Below are 19,657 nucleotides of genomic sequence, written 5' to 3' on the forward strand. Positions count from 1 at the left end.
TCCGCTGCATCGCTCAGTCAGTTGGAGAGGCGAGAGTCTCTCCACTCACACTGCCTGCCCGCCCGCCTCGTCGCTGTTGTTGTTGCTGCCGCTGCCGCCGCCGCCGCCTCTCTCTCGCTCACTCATTTTTAGTTGTCTTCTTAGCGTAATCACAGCCGTCCCTCCTGCGTCCATGGAAGTGTGATGTGTTCTATGAATTGTCACGTAGCTGTTTTGTTAGGTCTCCTGTTTTTCTGGCAGTGTGGTGTAGCGTAGCTTTCGCTGCTTTTGTTGTGGCATGTCTGTTTACATCAGCAGCATGGTTCGCAGGGCAGGGGCAGTCAGGGGCAGCCGAGGGAGCAGCGCTAGCAACAGAGGAGGAGCAGCTGGAGGAGGAGAGAAATGTGAACTTGCAGGAGAGCTGCCAGGAGAGCCAGGAGAGACAACCAGAGGAGGAGGAACAGGAGGGATAACAGAGGATCAAGTGGGAGAAAAAGGAGGAGGTCAGGAAAGAGCCATGTATGGAGCAGGATGTGGTTCAGCAGCAGTAGCAGCAGCAGGAGGAGGAGGAGCAGGAGGAGCAGGAGGTGGACTGGGAGGAGGTGTGTGTCGGGGAGTTTGCATGTCAGTCCAGGAGCTCAGCTACTGTCTGTGTCTGCCCTGTTGTTGTACAGTGTTACTGCAGCATGGAGCCGACCCCAACATCCGCAACACTGATGGCAAGTCCGCCCTGGACCTGGCTGAACCCTCTGCCAAGGCTGTGCTCACAGGTCAGTTCGCTGTCTGTCAAATGACACACACACACACACACACACAGTGACACACAGATGCATATTGCTTTTACCTGTCCGGTTCTCAGTGTCTTGTGTGCTTTCTGTGCTCCAGCTCTTTCCATGTACACAACTTTCAACCAGCATTCATCTCCTCATTTTGTGCAAGGCTGCAGGCAGCGTCACCTCTTTGTGCCTCCTCTATCTATCACGCTCTCGTTCATTTTTGTGAGGCAGTGCTGCTCATGTACTCACCATGTTTGTTATTCTGTCCTTGCATCCAACACTGTACACACACACACACACACACACACACACACACACACACACACCGGTCACTACATTTTTTTTCTCGTTCTTTCTAGTCAGAGGCATTTGTGTCTCTGCTTTTCTTTTTTGCTCTCATTTTTGTTTTATTTGACTGCTTTTGGCTGAGAGTGCACTCATTGATCAGACACTCAATAAACCACTGTCTGTTGTTTTTTTGGTGTGCTTGCCCTTCTGTTTTTTACTTCCTGTTCTTTTTTTCTCACCCTTCTTGGCAGAACACAACTGCAAATAATGAAAAAAAATATCAATACAGTTTGTGTCTATAAGAACTTTTGCACTATTACCTTCATTAGGTCTATCAGGTGGATGTAGGTCCCGGGCGAGCCATCATCACAATCATCAGATATTGAAAGCCAACATTTGTTTTTACAATCACATCATGGAAATCTCAACAGTCTGTAAAGGACTCTTTTTATTGCAGAATTCAATTCATACACATAATTGTTTCAGTGCAAACAAAATAAGTAAGTAAATAATGAAGTAATAGTCTTAAATTCAATCAAGAGTTGTAGTTATCCATATGGGACCCTGAAAGTTTGCAGTCATCCTTATTACTGGTTCTGTCATTGGCTCACAGGCTCATAAAGGCAGCATGGATCATTACACCTACTGGGGACACAGTTAAAGCCTTAAAATAAGGGCTAATTAAACATATATGTCTGTTAAATAAATCATTTTTTTTCAGTTTCTTCTTAATTGGACATCTGTTTGTACAGATTCTAATATTTTATCTTTATCTTTTGCTTAGCAAAGCTAATCTTCATCATTTCTCCATATCAGTGAGTGCTTACGTCACATTTCTTCATAATAAACAGATTGAAGAAAAGGTTTTTTTTTATTGAAGTTAGTCATGTTTGTTTTTGCAGCTGTGCATGAAGAGAATTTTAAATGGAATAGTTCACTATTCATTCTTACTTTCTGACTGCGTGTGTTGATGCAGACTCTAAATCAGTTTTTGCAACACTACTTCTATGTTTACACTGAATTACATCATCAATTCCCCCTTGTTCAGCCTCTGTGGTAAATGAGACAAATTTGGAGATACCATAGCGTGGAGCTGCGCAATGTCAAAACATGACAGTGAATATGAATGAGGCTGCTTGGTGCCAGAATTATTGAACGTATGTTTTTGCCACTGAAGCACCTTTCACACAGACTCAGGTCTGGTTGATGTCAACTGTGTCTGTTAGCACATGTACAGCGGGTGGCTGTCAGTGCAAGATATCCAGAGTAGCGACTGTGTTTTTACTTTGGGTGATTTTCTCATGGACTTAGCATTAAATATTTAAATATTTATTTATTTTTAGAGTCAGCGACGTTGCCCCTTGCTGGCCCGATCATTTACTTCGTTACCAAAATGAAATAGATCATTTATCAAATGATAACCGTATGCACGGGTCCTGAGCATGCGACAACATTGTTTTTGTAAACAGGGGGTGGCAAAAATGTCGGTTTAATAAAGGGTTAACTGGTGGAGCCTGCTACAACAGATCCTGGTGTCTTACAGTCACACAGTGTGACTGAGTACTTTCACTCAGATTAAGCAGATGGGTGTGTTTAGACATTTTAATGCAAAAGACAACAGTGTACAGCTTAACGTTTATCCTCCCATGTTTTAACATCTGCCGTTTCCACTGATGCATCCAGGTGAAGAAAAAACGTCGCTCCGTCACTCCTTCAGCATTCCGTCGGCGTTCACGAACACACTGATAGCGACCTGAATTATGTTTTTAATAGTAAACACTAATTACCAAAAATTATCGCTGTGCTACATTCTCTTTCCACCTCGTTCCATCCTGGAGGGATTCCACTGTAATTACTGTAGGAAGTGATGCATTTAATGCCACGCTCAGACAGTTTTATTACAGACTATATGGTCAGAGGAAATTTGAGCTTGGCCTCTTTAATGCTCTGTCCAGGAAAACCCTTTCAAGAGTGTAATTGTGAAGAATTGTGTGTTTGTTTATTTGTAGCTTATGTTTCTACAGCAATGTCCTGCCTGAGTCCTTTCCTTCCGTGTCCTTCTTTGTCTACGATTTAAAGGTTCTGCTCTATTCCTCCTCTCTGCCGCAGGCCAGCGCAAGCTTTCAGCTTCAGTCTGTGGTGATGGAAGTTTATATTGACCCATAAATTAGATATACTCCTCTGCCAAATCCAACAGGCGGCCTCTCACAAATGATAAACTGTTCCCTTTTAGCAGGAGATGTGGAAAAACAAAGAAAACTATGTTTTTTTTGTTTGTTTTTGTCAGACAACCCCTCACCCTGTTCTATTCACCCCTCACCCCTGTGTTCTAATCTGTGGGTTTGACTTGTTAGTTTACTCTGATGTTCCCCAGATGCAGGTTTGTACTGACAAAACAGAGGTTGCTGCTTCCAGTCTGTTGCGAGTATCAGACACTGATACTGTTCATATCCCAGCAGGGGGCTTGGCTGTACACGCACCACTGTGCTTCATAGAGTGTTTGACGGACGCTTGTTAGGAAAGATGCTGCACGCAGCGTTATTGATATATGTGATGGATTACATGACTCCTAATGTCTTGGTGTGTGATGCAATTAATGTGACTTGTCATTACTCAATGGTAATTTGGTAGTGCAAAAGCGTACATGATAGCAAGTTAATTGTATTGTTCTTATCAGGTTGTAAAGCAGGCTCCATGTGCGATAAGGCTATCACTAAATGGTCAGACACTCCCAGCTAATTTTGGATGACCCTCAGTGTTTATCAAATGCTGGAGTGAAGCTTGTTTGTTGGGCCTAGTTTAAAGTTCTGCATCAGTGTGAGGCATGTTGAGGAATACTACCGTACATTAATTTGCATGTGGTGATCAAGCAAAGTCATTTTCAGCACAACCTGGAGGCAGTGCTTTTTTTGGAAGGTGAATCAGAATGCTAATTCTGAGCAGCTTATTTAATCAATTATGCAGAGCTTTTGATGGACAAAGTGTTTCACATTCAATTCCCTCTAAAGCCAGTCAGCACTAGACATAAAGCAAGACTAACCTTTACCATGGCTTCAAGTGTCAAATAACAGGATGTGGAAGGTTAACTCTGTACCTATTTTTTTAATAACATTTGTAACCACAGGCTACAAGTAGTTGTTGCAACAGAGCACAGTTGTAGCAGGAAAATGTCTTGAGTGTGTTGACATTGGTCAATGCCTTTTTATGGCTTCAAAATCCAACTTTCACTTGTGTTTGATTCTTCAAATGTAGCTCTTCTCTGTTGCATATAGAAGGATCTGTTATCAGATGGATCATGAATAACATCACCTGTAACAACAACACAACCGTTTATAGTTACATATAGGGAGAAAATTCCTAATAAACCAACCAATCAGACCTCTACGTAGCAGCCCATTAAATGTTACCATCCAAATTCACTGAACAAAGAGCACTGTTCTACCTCCTGTGCTGTTTCCCACCACTGTCATCTTGTTTCAGATGCCACTGGCTAATTACTTAAACTACCTTTGCACTCAGTCATGTTTGTTTGACTGAAACTCTGAAAAGCTTTCATATCATCTCGGTTCAGTGTTTTGATCTCAGCGGCTTTAGATCTTCCCTTGAAAGCCACTTTTTAGAAAGGCTTACCTCCATTCATCGCACAGTCCCCTTGTGTAACACTGAACTGCTTTCCAGACTAATGATAAGCAATACTTTTAAAAACGTGCAATAAAATATTCCAGCTTTAAGACAAAAGTCTTGTGACTTAAAGCCACCAGCAAAAGTTTAAATTTAAAATCAAAAGCTTGTAATAGACCTTTAACAGACTGTCAATAATAATAATGGGAAGAAACGGACATTAACGATGTTAAAGCCCTAGTGGAGCTAACGTAGGAACACCAGGCTTTTTCTTTATATCCATCTTCCCTGATGTTGATGATTGATCTTTTTCTGGCCAGTCGTGATTAGGACACTCTCATCAAGTTGCGTCTGCCCTTGACAACTTTTCCTCGTGTCCTATCATTTCTCTGTCGCGTTCTTTTCCTGGCTCATCAATTACTGCGCTGTTTAATGAGCTTGCAAGTACAGCATGTGCTGCATCCAGCTTTCATCCTCGCACCGGCCTCAGTGCTCTCTTTGACACGTCGTCTATATTTTGTCCTCTCGCATCCTTGCTGTCTGTCACCATTTCAAGCTCTATACCAATCAGCCCCTCTCTTCTCCTTCCTGATGCTTGTCATTTATTCCCCCCTTTTTTTTTTGCTCATCACTTGAAAATGTCTCACACCGTCTCATCTTCTCAGTACTATGTACTTCACAGATATCACTGTAGAGTGTGCATAATTAAGCTGCATCACAGACATCAGCAAGACCCAAAAAATGTTTTTTACATTTAGTGTCAACTTCACAGCCAAAACATGGTGAAGTTACTGTAAGGACTAAGATGTTAGTCCACTAAATTTCCATGTGGGGCTTTGATTTTACTTGTTCTCAGTCTGCTAAAGGCAGTAAGGCACCTAACTTCTGGAGGTAAAGGATGTGCTAATCTCTCTTCTCTGGTAATAAGCTCTCATTGTTGATTTTGAGTGCATCTTTTGTATTAAGCTCTCAAAGCTTTGTTTGTTTTTATGCCTCAAAAACACAGTGTGCATAGACTTTGCAATGTAAATACACATGGATTTTTGTAAGAAACACCTGAAAGAAGGGGAAGCTTTATAGATGATTCCAGCTGGTATTCAAAACAGTCACGCCAATAATTATGCAAAATCTTATTATCTTATTTCTGCTGTGAAGTTGGACAATTTAACATGCAGGTCTGTCAGACTTTTGGAGACAGTTCTTGGAGGCCGCAGAAGGAACTGCGGAACACACTCCACCATTAAACAAAAATCTGGCATAAACTCTTGAACACAGTAAAAAGAAAAAAATAAATCAGAGTTTTATGTAAACAGTTATTTATATAAAATATAACAGAAAAACCAGTCATTTGAGAAGCTGCAGTTAGCAGCTTTGTGGCATTTTCACCTCATAGTCAAATGAATAATGGATTAATCCTCCCAGCTTTACAGACATTGTTTTCAAGGTATATTTTCTGTCTGAATGCTCCAGTATAAATTGACTTTTGCACTACCAAGGACATACTTTTGTGTCATCAGACTTCTTTAAATGCTGAATTTATCTGTGACAACATTCATTCTGAGGTGTGACTGGGGTTACAAACACCCACACACAGAAACCCACTTAAAGTGAACAGAAGTTTAAAATATCTGCCTGTAGCTGATGTCAAAGAGTTTTTTTTTTAATTGTATATCATTTGTATGCACAGGTTGCACAATACTAATAAAAAAACAGACAGAAAAACACTGTAAGGAATAAAGAGAGACGGAACAGAGGCGAGAACAGAGGGAATGAGAGTCCATTAGCTGCTATTAATTACCTCTGATTGGTATTCACAGACTAGCTGCTTCTGAGCCTCAGAGAGATCAATTCTCCACTCTGGACCTCCGTCAACACACACACCTACACACACTAAAAAGACACACTTATTCCTTTGGCCTTTCTTGTTTTAACTCTTGTTTGCGCTCACGCTCTTCACGTCTGACCTACAAAGATCTACTATGTGAATGGCAGCATTTGTTCTAGCACATAGACTTTGTCATATTTGATGACTCCCACTGCTGTCAATGTGACACATGCAAGGAAAACACACTTTCTTATTTAAACGTACCTCTGTGTAGGCTGCATTGTGTCATGCTGCTGTTTAATTGTACAATATTTGGCGGGTTTCAGTTTTTTGTATTATATTAAAAGCTCTTTGTAATTGTCCTCCTATGCTCCCGTCCTGACCTTGTTTGGGATGTGCCCAGCATTTCTTTTCAATAGTCTGTTCTCTTGGGTGAAGTAGAAGAAACTGAAGTGTTAAATGAAAGAAATTACTGCAGATAATCTGAACAAAAAAATCAGTGGACCTTGTAGTTTTACTAGCTGTCTTGCTCAATGCAGGTGTATTCCAATGTCAGCATCAGCTGAGCAATGTGAGTAAATCCATACAGAATCAGCCGATAATAGAATAGTTTGTAAGAGTAGACTCTAAGCAAAATGATAAATCTGTTAAATGTCGCTTTTTTCCCCCATTATCTTTCCTTAATGAAACCTATTATTTTTGCTAAAGCAATGACCCAGTTGCTCCACAACTGTCCCATTTTTTTTTTAAAATTGATTATTTTTCAGCCTTGGATGCTAATCAGTTACTTGAATTAAATAAACAGAACATTAGTCTTACTTAAATAACCACAATGTTCAAAATTGGCCTCAGAGGTGGATTCCAAGAAGTGGTTTGAACAAAATGTTCCAAACGGCAGAGAGCCTGGAAGATGTCACCCCCCCATTCCTATCGCATCCCTGGAGAGCCAGTCACTGTCACAACACAGAAGATGATTAACAAAATCCATGACATGATCTTAACCAATACATAACGCATTCATACATTGCCAAAGAGCTGGATACATCCCAGGAAAACGTGTCCATGGAGTTATCTACCAGAAACTCTGACTGAGAGGTCGGCTCACTGAGGTGTGAAACCCATGTCAGGGGACATTCTGTCATTTTTGAGGTGGATCCTGAGAGATTCTGCAGCAATCTGTAACCTTGTGTTAAGACTTGACTCCCAACTTGACATGAAAGAACAGTCAGAAGGGTGGAAACTCCCACTCAGAGAGCTAAATCAGTGGGTTCTGCAGTCCAGGTGATGACCTCTGTTTTCCAGGAAGGAAAAGTCTGTAGTGGACTACCTGAAAAGGGAGACACTTGTTTTGTCTCCAGCTCCTCAAAGCTGATGAGGTAAACTACTTTGAACAGCTGCACTTATTCTGAAGAAGAATCCGATGTGTCATCTTGTCACAGTTAGCTTTTCATCTCCTAGAATGAGTTACAGATACAATAATAGGGTTCCACTGACAAAGAAATGGTGGCTGCAGGGATGTGCTGATATGAGATGGACAGTAAAAAAAATGAATGAAAAGCCTTTCAATCGTTTTTGTATGGTATCCCTGTCGTCTTGTCGGAAGTGGAACTGTTACTAATCAGATTCTTTTCCTCTGCCAACCTGGTTTTCATCCCTTGAAATCAATTGGAGCTTGTGTCCACCCTGCACTGCTTTTCAAGGTAGCAGCACTCAACAGAAGCTTTAGGAAGTGCCGTAGAAAAAGAGCATAATGTACTTTGACAGAAATAGTGTTATGTGGCTTTCTATTAAGGTTTTGTTCCCACCATTCAGGGAACTGAGGACAACTGTCAGCAAACACTTCTAGTTCATTGTAAATAAAGAGAAAAAGAAATAGCTGCTTTGAGGAAAGGTCCGTGGCAGGCAGGCAGGCAGCTTTAACATAGCAGAAAATTAGCCTGTGAGCTCCCACACAGGCTGGCGGAAAATGATGAGAGATTTAAGAGAGCGACTGAGAACGACTGGGAGATGGAGAGGATGTGGGGAGGGGAAGGAACGCAAGTAAAATGCTGAGGAGAAAGAGCAAGGCAAGACGAAAGGAAAGGAAGCAAAGGGAACAACTACAGAGTGTGAAGAAAATGATGAAGATGCTTACTGGATCGGATGACAGATGGACAGAGAGATGAATAGATGCGACTTCAAATGCATATAAAGAAACTGAAAGACAGGAGAGGGGGGGTCATTGTGTGTATGTTAACAGCCTCATCACAAAGACAAAGAACTGCTGGCTGTACCTGCTCTGAAGGCTTCGCCCTATGAACGCACGCACGAGCAAAGCCAATCTGGCACCTGTGTGCACCTGTGAGTGTATGCGTGGGAGAGAAAGTGTGTTTCCCGTGGCTACAAGGCACAAGTGTGTTGCTTTGTACCCCTTATCAGTGACACGCTCATTGATTACCTTGATGACTGCTGTTCGATTGGTCCTCGGTGATGAATGAGCCTGATCCTTATTTCCCCTCAGACTCTCTTTCTGTCTCTGTCGTACGCACTTAAAGCTCACTACATTATTGTGTTTTGATGTCTTTGAATCTAAAGTGACCGAGCAACAGAATCAAAACAAAGTGACAGTTTTTCTTATTTTTATATATTGTGTTTGTGTGTGTGCGATGCACTTCCAAGGTTCACTCACCCATTGGGCCATTTTCCTGCAGCTGAAATTGCCTAGTTTTCCACATGGCTGCACAGCTTCCCAACACTGAGTAAGTTAGTGGACAGCAGTCGGCCAGTGTGCAGGAGTTAGACCGATAGAATTTGGTTAATGAACTCAAAAAAAGTAAGTACACACTAATCTGTTTCTCTTGGGTTCGTAAATTGTTTGGAAAAGTAGAAGGCTCAGAAGACACGAGCAAATGGCACTGTAAGTGCCATGAGTTTTGGGCTGTTGGTCCCCCACGATGCTAAAAAATGTTTACTGAAATCAAACGGATTGTAGCCTGATTTGCCTGCCAGGAATTGCTTTACACTTTCACAAGTAATTTTCTGTTAATAATTGAGGAGTGCAAATGAAAAATGAAGCTTGTTATCCTCGGGATAGGACCCGCTGAGAAATTGTTCTCCTAAACGCTTTAAGTGGGTCAAAAATAATGCAATAGCTATAAAACACAGAGAATATGTGCGGCTGCTGATTAAAGTTACAACATGTCCGTTGAGTGCTGCTATAATTTATTTTCATTATCTCTCATGAGTCACTGTGTTGAGCGGGGTGCGTGGTTGGCCAGCTGTGGATGACTGCTGACCACAGTTTGTTTTGTTCTTCCTTGGTTGTTGCGTGACTCTTGTTTGCGTGCAGCTACACCATGATCTAATCATATCCATACTCATTTGCCCACAGTCAACTTTGCTGTTGTTTATATTCCTGTGCATGTGAAGGAGGGGTCTATGCTCTGGCTTTAACTGTCCTTTGTGTTGTTTAAGACGGTCCATGCTGATGTGTTGTGGCTTTGTGACTTGACTCCTCATTAAAAATCATCAGCCTTTTTTAAGGAAAACCTTAACTTGTCATTATTAGCAGGAAAACTTTTTTAAGGTGCTCCACTGCAGCTATTAGAGGTAGCAGGTTAGGGGGGGGAACCTAAAATAGAAGGCCATGGAAGGCCTCAAGCAAGGAGCTCAATTCATTGATTTTACTGGACATTTAGGAAGGAAAAATCAGAGTATATTTCTGATATTGCCACAAGTATCTTATGATGCAAGGCAGGATTATTGACCTGTGCAGAAGGGGTTTATTTTGTCTTAAAACTTACTAGCAAAGACGTATTTACAGCGTGCCAGATATGTGCCATCATGGCAAAATAGGGACCTTAAAGGTAGGGTAGGAGACTTCATTCTGGTGCACTTTGTTAGTGTAACTTCTTTTTACAATCCGATAGCAACTGATTAGTTCAGAAGTTTCGCATTAAAACGAATAATATTAATCCTCTGTGGAAGCTATAAACCACCTCCGGGTGGACCCTGCGCAGAGTATTGGCTGGTTGCCACTCTCTTCCTGCTCTGCGTGCACCAGAGAGGTACGTGCATGATGGCCGAAGTCACAGACCGCAGCTCGTCTTCAGGTAATGCGCATCCATGTGATTGGGCTGGCGTGGCTTCGGGGTGAGCTCCGAGAGAAAGGGGCGTGTGTTTACTTTCGAAATCTGGCTGACTCTCACTGAGTTTTCAAAATCTCTTACCCTACCTTTAAGATTCTTTTCTGCAGCCATACCACGGTGGCAGCACATGTGTCTCTGTCTGTAGACAGATTTGGGCCTGAAACTTAGTTCAATCAAAATAATGTTTATAATTTATTTTGAAAGCTGCCTTACTTTGTTGTCTATAGGGTAGGTAACAATACAATACATTTTAGTGTAATAAGGTTATTTTCATGCATGTTGTGTCTTCCTGTAACAGTTGAATGGAAACGTCTTTTCACGGCATATGTTGTACAATTTTTGCCATTGATGAAGACATTTCACGATTCCGAAAAATTATGAAAGCCCTACCTAACAATGCCATGCTCACCTTTTGCTGTGAAGGGTAATTGCCTTAGAACGTCAATTTTAAACACAGTTTACACGGGGTGATTTGGCAGTGCCCACTCAAGTGCAGACGCATCCGAAGATAGATTACACGTTAGTGAGGTATACACACACAAATATCTATCTAGAGTTGAACTTTTACAAACCTCAGCGAAAACAGGTGCAAAAAAAAAAAAACACAATTAATGCAGAGCAGCCTGCTTTGGTGCACTATGCGAAGCAATTAATCAGACAGCATAAGTGGTGAGTGTGTATGTAAAGTAAACCGAGCCAGGCAGCAAAGTGCCCCAGCAACCTCTTTTATAAATTTCCATCCACTTTTTTTTTTCCTCTACTGCTTTGATTGGTTTCACTGTGCACAGATCCACTTACAACCTCAGCAGTTGCGACCTTGCTGAGGTTATAAGTGGATCGCTCAACTCCTGACTCAGAGCCCGTTGTTGTATAACAGCAGATAAACTGCTTCTGCAATAAATGATATTTGATTTAAGCACACAGCAACACACACAAACACACAGGCAGACAGCTGGGCACTGAGGCGACTCATGGTCCAGTCAGCATCGGTCAGCGTCATCTGTGCTTCTACAGCCACTTGGTACACACACACACACACACAGTATTCTTGGGCCTTGCCGCATGGATAAGATATATATAGGATCATGACTGTTTGACATTGACTTGTACTCACCTGTGCACAGCCCAGAAGTCACACACACACAGAGGTGCATCCACACACAGGCAAAGTGATACAGGCTTTCAAGCACACAAAAATTAGAATTCCAATAGTGATCGCTGGTGTCTACTGCACTCTGCGGAGGCAGTGACACTGAGACTCACACACAAACATACATAATATCATCATTCAGGAGGCAGCTAGCGTGTCCTGATCTTTAACATGTCCTTGTCTCTTCTGTTTGGAGTCAGCAGGATGGCCAACATCACACTCACACACACTCTCACTCACACTAAAAACGCATACAGCCATCCGTCCTATTCCACATAGTTGCATGTAATTTGTGCAGATGCTGTTAAACATGCATGAATGTTTTCTGATAAAAATGTGACATTTGAAGTATTTTGCTGACTCTCTGACTCAGTATCACTTATCGCGAATGAGCAGTCATGCTCCAGTGCAGTCTGGCTAAAAGGGAGCCGGCTGTTAGCATACTTTTTTTAATCCCGGTCCGTTAGTATGTGAACATATTTTTTTTTCTCGTCCATGTATCAAGATAAGCAAGATAGGCTTTTTCACCTTGATTTTCTGTTCATTAAAGAACCACATGTGGAATTTTGGACGTTTCTTTAGTGACTCCTAGTGGTTATATCAGACAAAAATATGAAATTACAAAATTTGCTTTACATACTTTTAGAATAATAGTTATGTCTATGTATTTTTGCCAACTTATTTTTTCTTTTATTGATAATTGCAAACAACATGAAGTCTCTGTTGTTACAATATTAGCATATTAAGATGTGTAGTTAAATATATTCATGCTCAACACTGCAAATAGCTGCTCTCATATCAGTGCACATCATTGTGCATCCATCCATTTTTCCTTAATGCCTCGTTAAATGGCTGATGAAATGAAGCTAATCTGTTATTGTTTTTACTTCATGTTTATTTGTGTGTGTAGGTGACTAATCAAAACTACTGAGTCACAGCTGGCTTATTATATTATTGCCTACATTTTACTCACACAATATATGTTTGCATTCAGGTGTCACTAGTCTGCTAACTTTTGAGACTACAAGTGAAAGGTGGTGTAACTACACTGAGGTACATATATTTATTTGTGAAGGGTGAGAAGTTTGGGAGGGAAACTAATGAAAGTTTTGTTGTTAAACAGCATGGCAGCACATAGAGGTTAATGTGACTGATAACCTCACCCACAGTTGTTATCAAAAGCTTTGAGCAAATAGCCTAGAAGCTTAATTTTAAACCAATCTTCAAAAAAAACAAAAGCTTAACATTTCAAGTGTGACAAATGTAAAAGAGTTCTGTTTATTTTTTCATTTGCTAAGAAATGTAATGGCATATTAGTCTTTGTCAAGAGGTACACACACACACACACACACACAAGCGTTGAAAGAAACAGGCAGATATCTGCGCAAGATGGTCACTAATAGACATTTTTCCATAGCGATGACACACATTAACATAATGCACAATGGCAGTGAGGACAGTGACTGTCAGGTGTGTAACAGAAGAATCTGTCTCAGCACATACATTGGTTCAGAACTACAGCCTCTAATTTAGTTTCTTGATCTCTGCTTACATTTTTCCTCTTTTTCTCTTTGTGTCATATTTTCCTATAGCTCTGCATGTCTCAGCCTCTCTCCATCTCCCCCCTTTTTCTTCTTCCTCTCTCTGTTCCGCCTTAGCCTCCCTAACACCAATTATACTGTGTCAAATCCATGCATGTCAGTTTCCAGATCCCTAATCATCCCTTCTCTCTTTCATCTGCAAATCCTTTGTTCCTCCCTCCTCCCCCTTTCCCTACTCTGTAACCTTTCTTCTTTGCTCCTCACCCTACCCCACCCTGCCGTCTGCTGTGTGTACACACAGCCCGTCCTCCTTGTCCTCTTTCCATTTATCCATATCGAAGTTACCTCTCTATCTTCCTTTGATTTTTTTTTCTTTTTTCATTTCCTGTTTCAATTTTATACTTCTTCTCTTTCAATAGCCACTCTTGGATATGAACTTGGTTGCATAAATATGCTGGTGTATCCGTGTTTGAATTATGCCTCACTTTTTAGTCAACACTGCAAAGGCTTCCTGCTAGGCTGGGCCTCGTAGAAATTCTTGTTTACACTGTTCACTGCGCTTCTTTGTTCTTGTAGTATTCCTCCATGCAACATTTAAAAGCCTGGCATCAAACACGCACTCTGTCTGTTCTGAGGATTGCTTTTTTAGTGAAGACACAGCTTAGCTAACAGGGTCCTGCTATCCAGCTGTGATAGCTGAAAATGCAATTATGAAACAGACCAATGGGGAAAAATAAGATCTTACATTTCAGTGACACATCCTGCATGGAATGTCCAGCCCATGACTGGTGTGATGATAACAACGCAATTTAATCGACACTCTAAAAAGCAAAACAAGACACCATTTGCTACCTGGTTGCTTCTTGTCTTTATTTGAAACTGAGGCTACATTGTACTACACTCCTAAAATATGGCACATCATGTAAAGTCGAACATGCCACAGGATAGAGACAGGGTCACTATACATTTAATGTTTTTTTATGTATGTATATCATGTGATAAAATGTAGATTTACATGGTTACATCTCTGCCTATTGTCCAAAAGTAAAGCCTAAATACCTTACTTATGAGTGCTAACAGCAGCTTGGTTACTCCATTGACTACTGACTGCGATGTTAGTTGTTATTTTTGTAGTCAACAACAATAACTAATTCAATATGAGTGTTTTGACAGAATGAACACATGAACACAGATTGGCATGAGAAAAATTTAGAGGAGTGTATTAAGGTTTTAGTTAAGTCTGTGTCCAGTCTGCTAATAGAGAGGAGGCGAGGTTAATGACCTATACTGCAGCCAGCAAACAGGGGGACAACCAGATGTTTTGGTCTCACTTTCGGGGAGCTGATATGACATCTATCGTCTGTGGCAAGGGTGATGTGATGGGTTTGAAACATGATGAGTCAGGAAAGGAGACTAGACTGTCAGACCCAGATGTAGATTATAGAAACCTTTCCAAAAAGTTATTTTACTGAACCTTGTAGTAATATAGCAAAAAGGCACGTTTTAAAAAAGAAAAACATGTAATTAAACTTTAATTAATGATAAATACTAAATGATTTTCACTCCATTTTGGGAGTATGGGGGTTGATAATAGAGGTTGACAATTATGCTACATCTAGATAAGATGCTTTTGAGTTGCACCTTGTTGGTTTTGGAGTATTGGGCTTATGTTTATATTATATTATATTATAATAATATAGATATATATATATATAATTATTGTGTTTATTGTTATAGACTAATCAGGTCTGTTTGTATTCATAATTATTTTATTTTGAAGTAAACAATAAAAAATCTTGTTTAGGTAATTTGATTGTTTAATTGTGCTGCCTTAAAGGAATTTTGTATCCAACAATATTGCAGATTTCATGTGCTTCCCCCTCCCATGGCTGTTTCCTAGGCAGAACAGACACATATGGGAAGGTGTTGTGACTGTAGTAGCAGGGAGGCAGGGCTAAGCGAGGGAGAGAGAGCCGGAGAGAGGGCGAGGGAGGTAGGGGGAGGGGTTTGTTTATTTCTGTTGTGTTTTTTTAATGGTAACTGCGCCTCCTGAGCCCACAGGAAGAAAAAAAAGCAGGGAGACGGATACAGAAAGAGGAGAGAGATGATGATGATGATGGAGAATGAGGGACGATCTTTAACAATATGAGCAGCATCCGAGACAAACGTGGCAAAAGAGAAGAAAAAAGGGATGGACGGACACACGGACGGATAGAGGCAGAGTGCGTGTCAGTCCAACGCTCGTCGCCCAAACAATGAACGTGCTGTGGTCGCTGCCGGCAACACATCGTCACGGCAACCGGAGCCAGAGGGGTGCGCACTGAGTGAGAATGGCAGAGAGAGAAAGAAGAGGAGGAGGAGGTGGAGGAGGAGGGAGGGGGGCAGGAGAGGGGGAGAGAGAGAGAGATAGATAGGAAGAAAGATGGTGTCTCCCCCCCGATAGATGTGTGCATGTGTGGGTCCTAACATGAAGGTTCCCTCTGCCTGATCATGTGTGTCTGTGTGTGGTTGATGTGTGTCAGTGGCCAGTTGTCTGACACTATGATCTTCTGTAACCATCTAGGTGAATACAAGAAGGATGAGCTGCTGGAGGCGGCAAGGTGAGTACCAGACTCTGCATGCTCTTTGTTTTGGTTTCCTCCCATCCTTTTGCGTCCTTGTGTTTCTTCCCACTTTGTTAACATGGGTTTATCTTCCCTGCTCACCTGTTCAGTTCTTTGCCTCCCTCTCATCCCATCATTCCCAGCTCCTCTCCTGTTGTTTCTGCTTTCCTACTGCTTCATGCTTCTCCTTGTCTCATCTTCTCTCGTTTCATCCCACTCCCCTGCTTTTTATAATTCCCCCTGTTTATCTCTTCAATCTCAAATCTCTTGTTCCTCATTTCCTGTATTTTTCCTCTTTCTCATCTCCTCTTGTGTTCTCTCGTTTTCTCCCTTTGTTGTATCTGTTTCCTTTCATTTCCTTTGCATTAACAGTAGATGTTCCTCTCCTCTCCTCCCCTTGTGATTTTTTTTTCTGCTCCCCCCTTGTTTGTCAAACACACACACTTCCAGCTCACACACTAAACAGGTGTTTCAGCTCTAGAGAGCTTGGTACTTGTGGGCCAGTGGCACTTGTGCTTTTTGGAGGCATGTTATGGTTGCAGGCAGTGCATGTGGACTCGAATAGCATTCGTACGGGATTGTGTGTGGGTGGCTGAATGCTTGATGCCTCAACACCCCCCACCTCACCCCTTTTTCAGCCACACACACACACACACAGAAGGAAGCAGCTGGCCTTGCACAGCGGTGCCTCAGTGTAGTCTGAGGTCAGTAGGCTGTTTAAATGTGAACTGTGAACCCACTGTGGCTCTCTCACAGCTGAGCCACTGCATGGCTGATCACACATATCATTTTTCAGAAGAAATTATTTTATAGTGTTGCAGTGTTTCAGTTAAATACCCACACACATCGTTTTGGGTAATTTCTCCACCTTTTTTTTATTTTTTATTTATGGGCTAGATAACATCCTGGCTGGAAGTGCTGGAAGAATAATAAGCAGAGTGAGTGAAATGGTTACACTTAGTCTGAGAGGAATGCAATGACTCAATGCATTGACAGGAAAAAGGGGCATTGTTAATGTATATGACGGTAAACAGCTACAAAGGCAAGGCAAATGTGTCCCTTTAAGGCCATCAGTGAGCTGACGACAAAGTCTGTTGCTTTTCTGGGAAATGGTATAAAGAGTTTAATGTTTCTAAAGCATCCTAAACTCTCCTCTGAGTTCTTACAGCTAAATAGAGAGTAGTAAGAAGTAAGAGTAATGCCTTGTCTCTGCTGGCAAACTGCTGCTAATCATAAATGGGCATGGCAAAGGTGATACCTTTTTTAATACTAATGAAACTCTTTAAACATTTAATTACATTAATTAAGGAATTAAATATCCCACCTCATGCTGCCACTGGAAAACATACACCTGTTCTTATTGGATCTGGTGTTATGTAAGGATGTAAACAACTTTGGTAAACACAGCAGAGGCCAGTGATTATATGCTACAACAGATATTATCACCACTACAATAGTTTTAATGTCTGAGCACTGCTTTAATGGACACAGATCTAATGTGTGGCTGTGGTGGTTAACAGTTGCTGAATTTACAGCTGGATTTGTGTCAATAAAAGAACAAAAATGGCATGTTATGTTCACATTGCTGCTTAATGCAGCTGATGATTACTGTTATGTTTTGTCTAAAAGCCACATTGATGTTTTTCCCACTACATTTAATGCAATTAACTATGAATATAACAATGAAGTACCCTATGCTGCCCACAGCTGCAGGGTGTAGCTTCCACTAACATAAGTGAGGTATCAATCTCTCCAGAAGAGCAAAAACAAGTTCATAATCTTATGCCTTTAATGTTTTAGGGTGATGGGTCCCAAATAATGTTGTCAAAATAAAGTAGAGGACAGAGAATGGGAAGGGTAATGGTGGAGAAAACAGGCAGGACTGAGCAGAAGGATGGAGAGGATGTGAATGTTTTTGGATGGAGACTGACAATTATAGAAACAAAGAGAAGGAAGGAGAGGCCCAACCAAAAAACCGGAGCAAAAAGGAAGAGAGTGAGCTGAGGGGAACATGGAAGAATAGGACAATAATCCTTTTTTTAACCATCTGACAGCTTCTTCCTTCACGGCTGTTACTGGGATTGGCCAGTGCCCTGGCAACACTTCCTGGTGGCCCTCCAATGCCAGGGCAGCGAGCCGAAGAACCAGGAAACAATGATAAACAACACAGACAAAATCTTAACTCCTCTATAGCCATTGCAGTCAGTTTACAGAACAATGCAGATACACAAACACACACAGTCCATCCATCCAGATATTTCTTTGTGTCAGTCTCGTCCTGCAGATGTCATTTCTCAGGATTTTCCCTTCAGTCTCAAGCTTCTTATCTCATTTTTCCTCATTTTCTCTCTCCCACTCTCTTGCTGAGAAACAGCACTAATCCTCTGTGGTGGTGGTTGTTTTTCTATCTAATGTGTGTGTTCATGTGTGTGTTACAGAAGTGGAAACGAGGAGAAGCTAATGGCATTGCTTACACCGCTCAACGTCAACTGCCATGCGAGCGACGGCCGCAAGGTAAAAAGCACAGGAAACATAAACGTAGTGATACAATAACAAGCTCATCACTGGCCTTTTCTGTTTGACTGCACCTCAGGAAAGTCATTATTTGTATTAAACCAACTAACTGGTGGATTTAGTTATTTATTTATTTATCATTTTTTAACCAGGGACCTGAAACAAATGCCATTATTGGGCAGCTGTGGGGGCCCTGACTATCAAATAATCCGAGCACTCACCAACAGGCATTAGCAGCCTTTCTTGGCTGTCAGTCATTAAAATGAATAGATGGAGACACAAACCCTTCAGTGAATAAATTAGTGCTTGTGCTGAACAATAGCAGCACATAGCAACATGCAGAACACTGTCAGACTCAGGGACAGCTCTTTTACTGCTCCTGAGAGACACACACACACACACAGATAATGGGGGAATAATTCACTTTGAAGAGTGTTTTTTCCCCACTTTTTTCATTTTTATTCAACTGATTGAGAAACATACAAAAAGTGGGAGATGCTCTCATGACTTGTATTTGCATATAATCATTTTTGTTCATGCATTAGTCTCGGGCGCACAGGAGTTGTAAAGATCTTGGTGTTTGCATAAAATGCAAATGATCGAATTCCTTCAGCTTCTTTGTAGTGAAACGCTTTCATACACAGATGGAAGAAGCCTTTTGTTTTGCAGCCCTTTATTAGGCTAGTTTCTTAAATATGTCTGTATTTCATTAAATATTCATGACTAAATTAGCAACAATTAAACCCAAGGTTCAGCATATTACTCTATATTAGTCTAATCTAACTGCCTGCCTAACTGTCTGACTGGATGTATGCTAGAAATGCAAAACAAGACCTGAAAGGACCTAAAGGACCGAAGCGACGCTTTCAATCAAACATATTTCATTAACATTTCACCAACTGAGTTCTTGAACTGAGTTACCTATAAAAAATCAGTCCGAATTTTGTATCATATGTGATCGTGACCAAAAAACTGGATGAATATTTTATCCTTTTTTAAGAAACTTAATTAAATGTTTGAAATTAACGGTGGGTTGACTGTATGGCCGTTTTGGAACAGCGGTAATACATCCATAAGGGAGCCAGGGACTGTCTAGTTAATTAAGAGCAACCCAAGTGTGGGTTCATTTCCACTGCAGCATGAAGCTTAACATATTGAAGTCAGTTTAGTGAAACAGAATGACAACCTACAGCTCCTCTGAGTCTCTTGTGTTGGTGACCTCCATCATTAGTG

General features: G+C 41.2%; 1 protein-coding gene across 2 annotated transcripts in view; it reads left to right on the forward strand.

The window, feature by feature from the left end:
- The window catches only part of LOC114443454 (poly [ADP-ribose] polymerase tankyrase-1), a 56,096-nt gene that overhangs the window by 6,368 nt on the left and 30,071 nt on the right, over positions 1–19,657 (forward strand). The window contains exons 4-6 of one of the 2 annotated variants that reach the window (XM_028417492.1): positions 654–749; positions 15,871–15,907; positions 18,349–18,424. In XM_028417492.1, coding sequence (XP_028273293.1) covers positions 654–749; positions 15,871–15,907; positions 18,349–18,424 — 209 coding nt within the window. Of the gene's footprint in view, positions 1–653; positions 750–15,371; positions 15,621–15,870; positions 15,908–18,348; positions 18,425–19,657 lie in introns of those variants that run through there. The other variant, XM_028417493.1, reaches the window with a different exon arrangement.

This window comes from Parambassis ranga, chromosome 12 (assembly GCF_900634625.1).
Source record: "Parambassis ranga chromosome 12, fParRan2.1, whole genome shotgun sequence".
Taxonomy (NCBI): domain Eukaryota; kingdom Metazoa; phylum Chordata; class Actinopteri; family Ambassidae; genus Parambassis; species Parambassis ranga.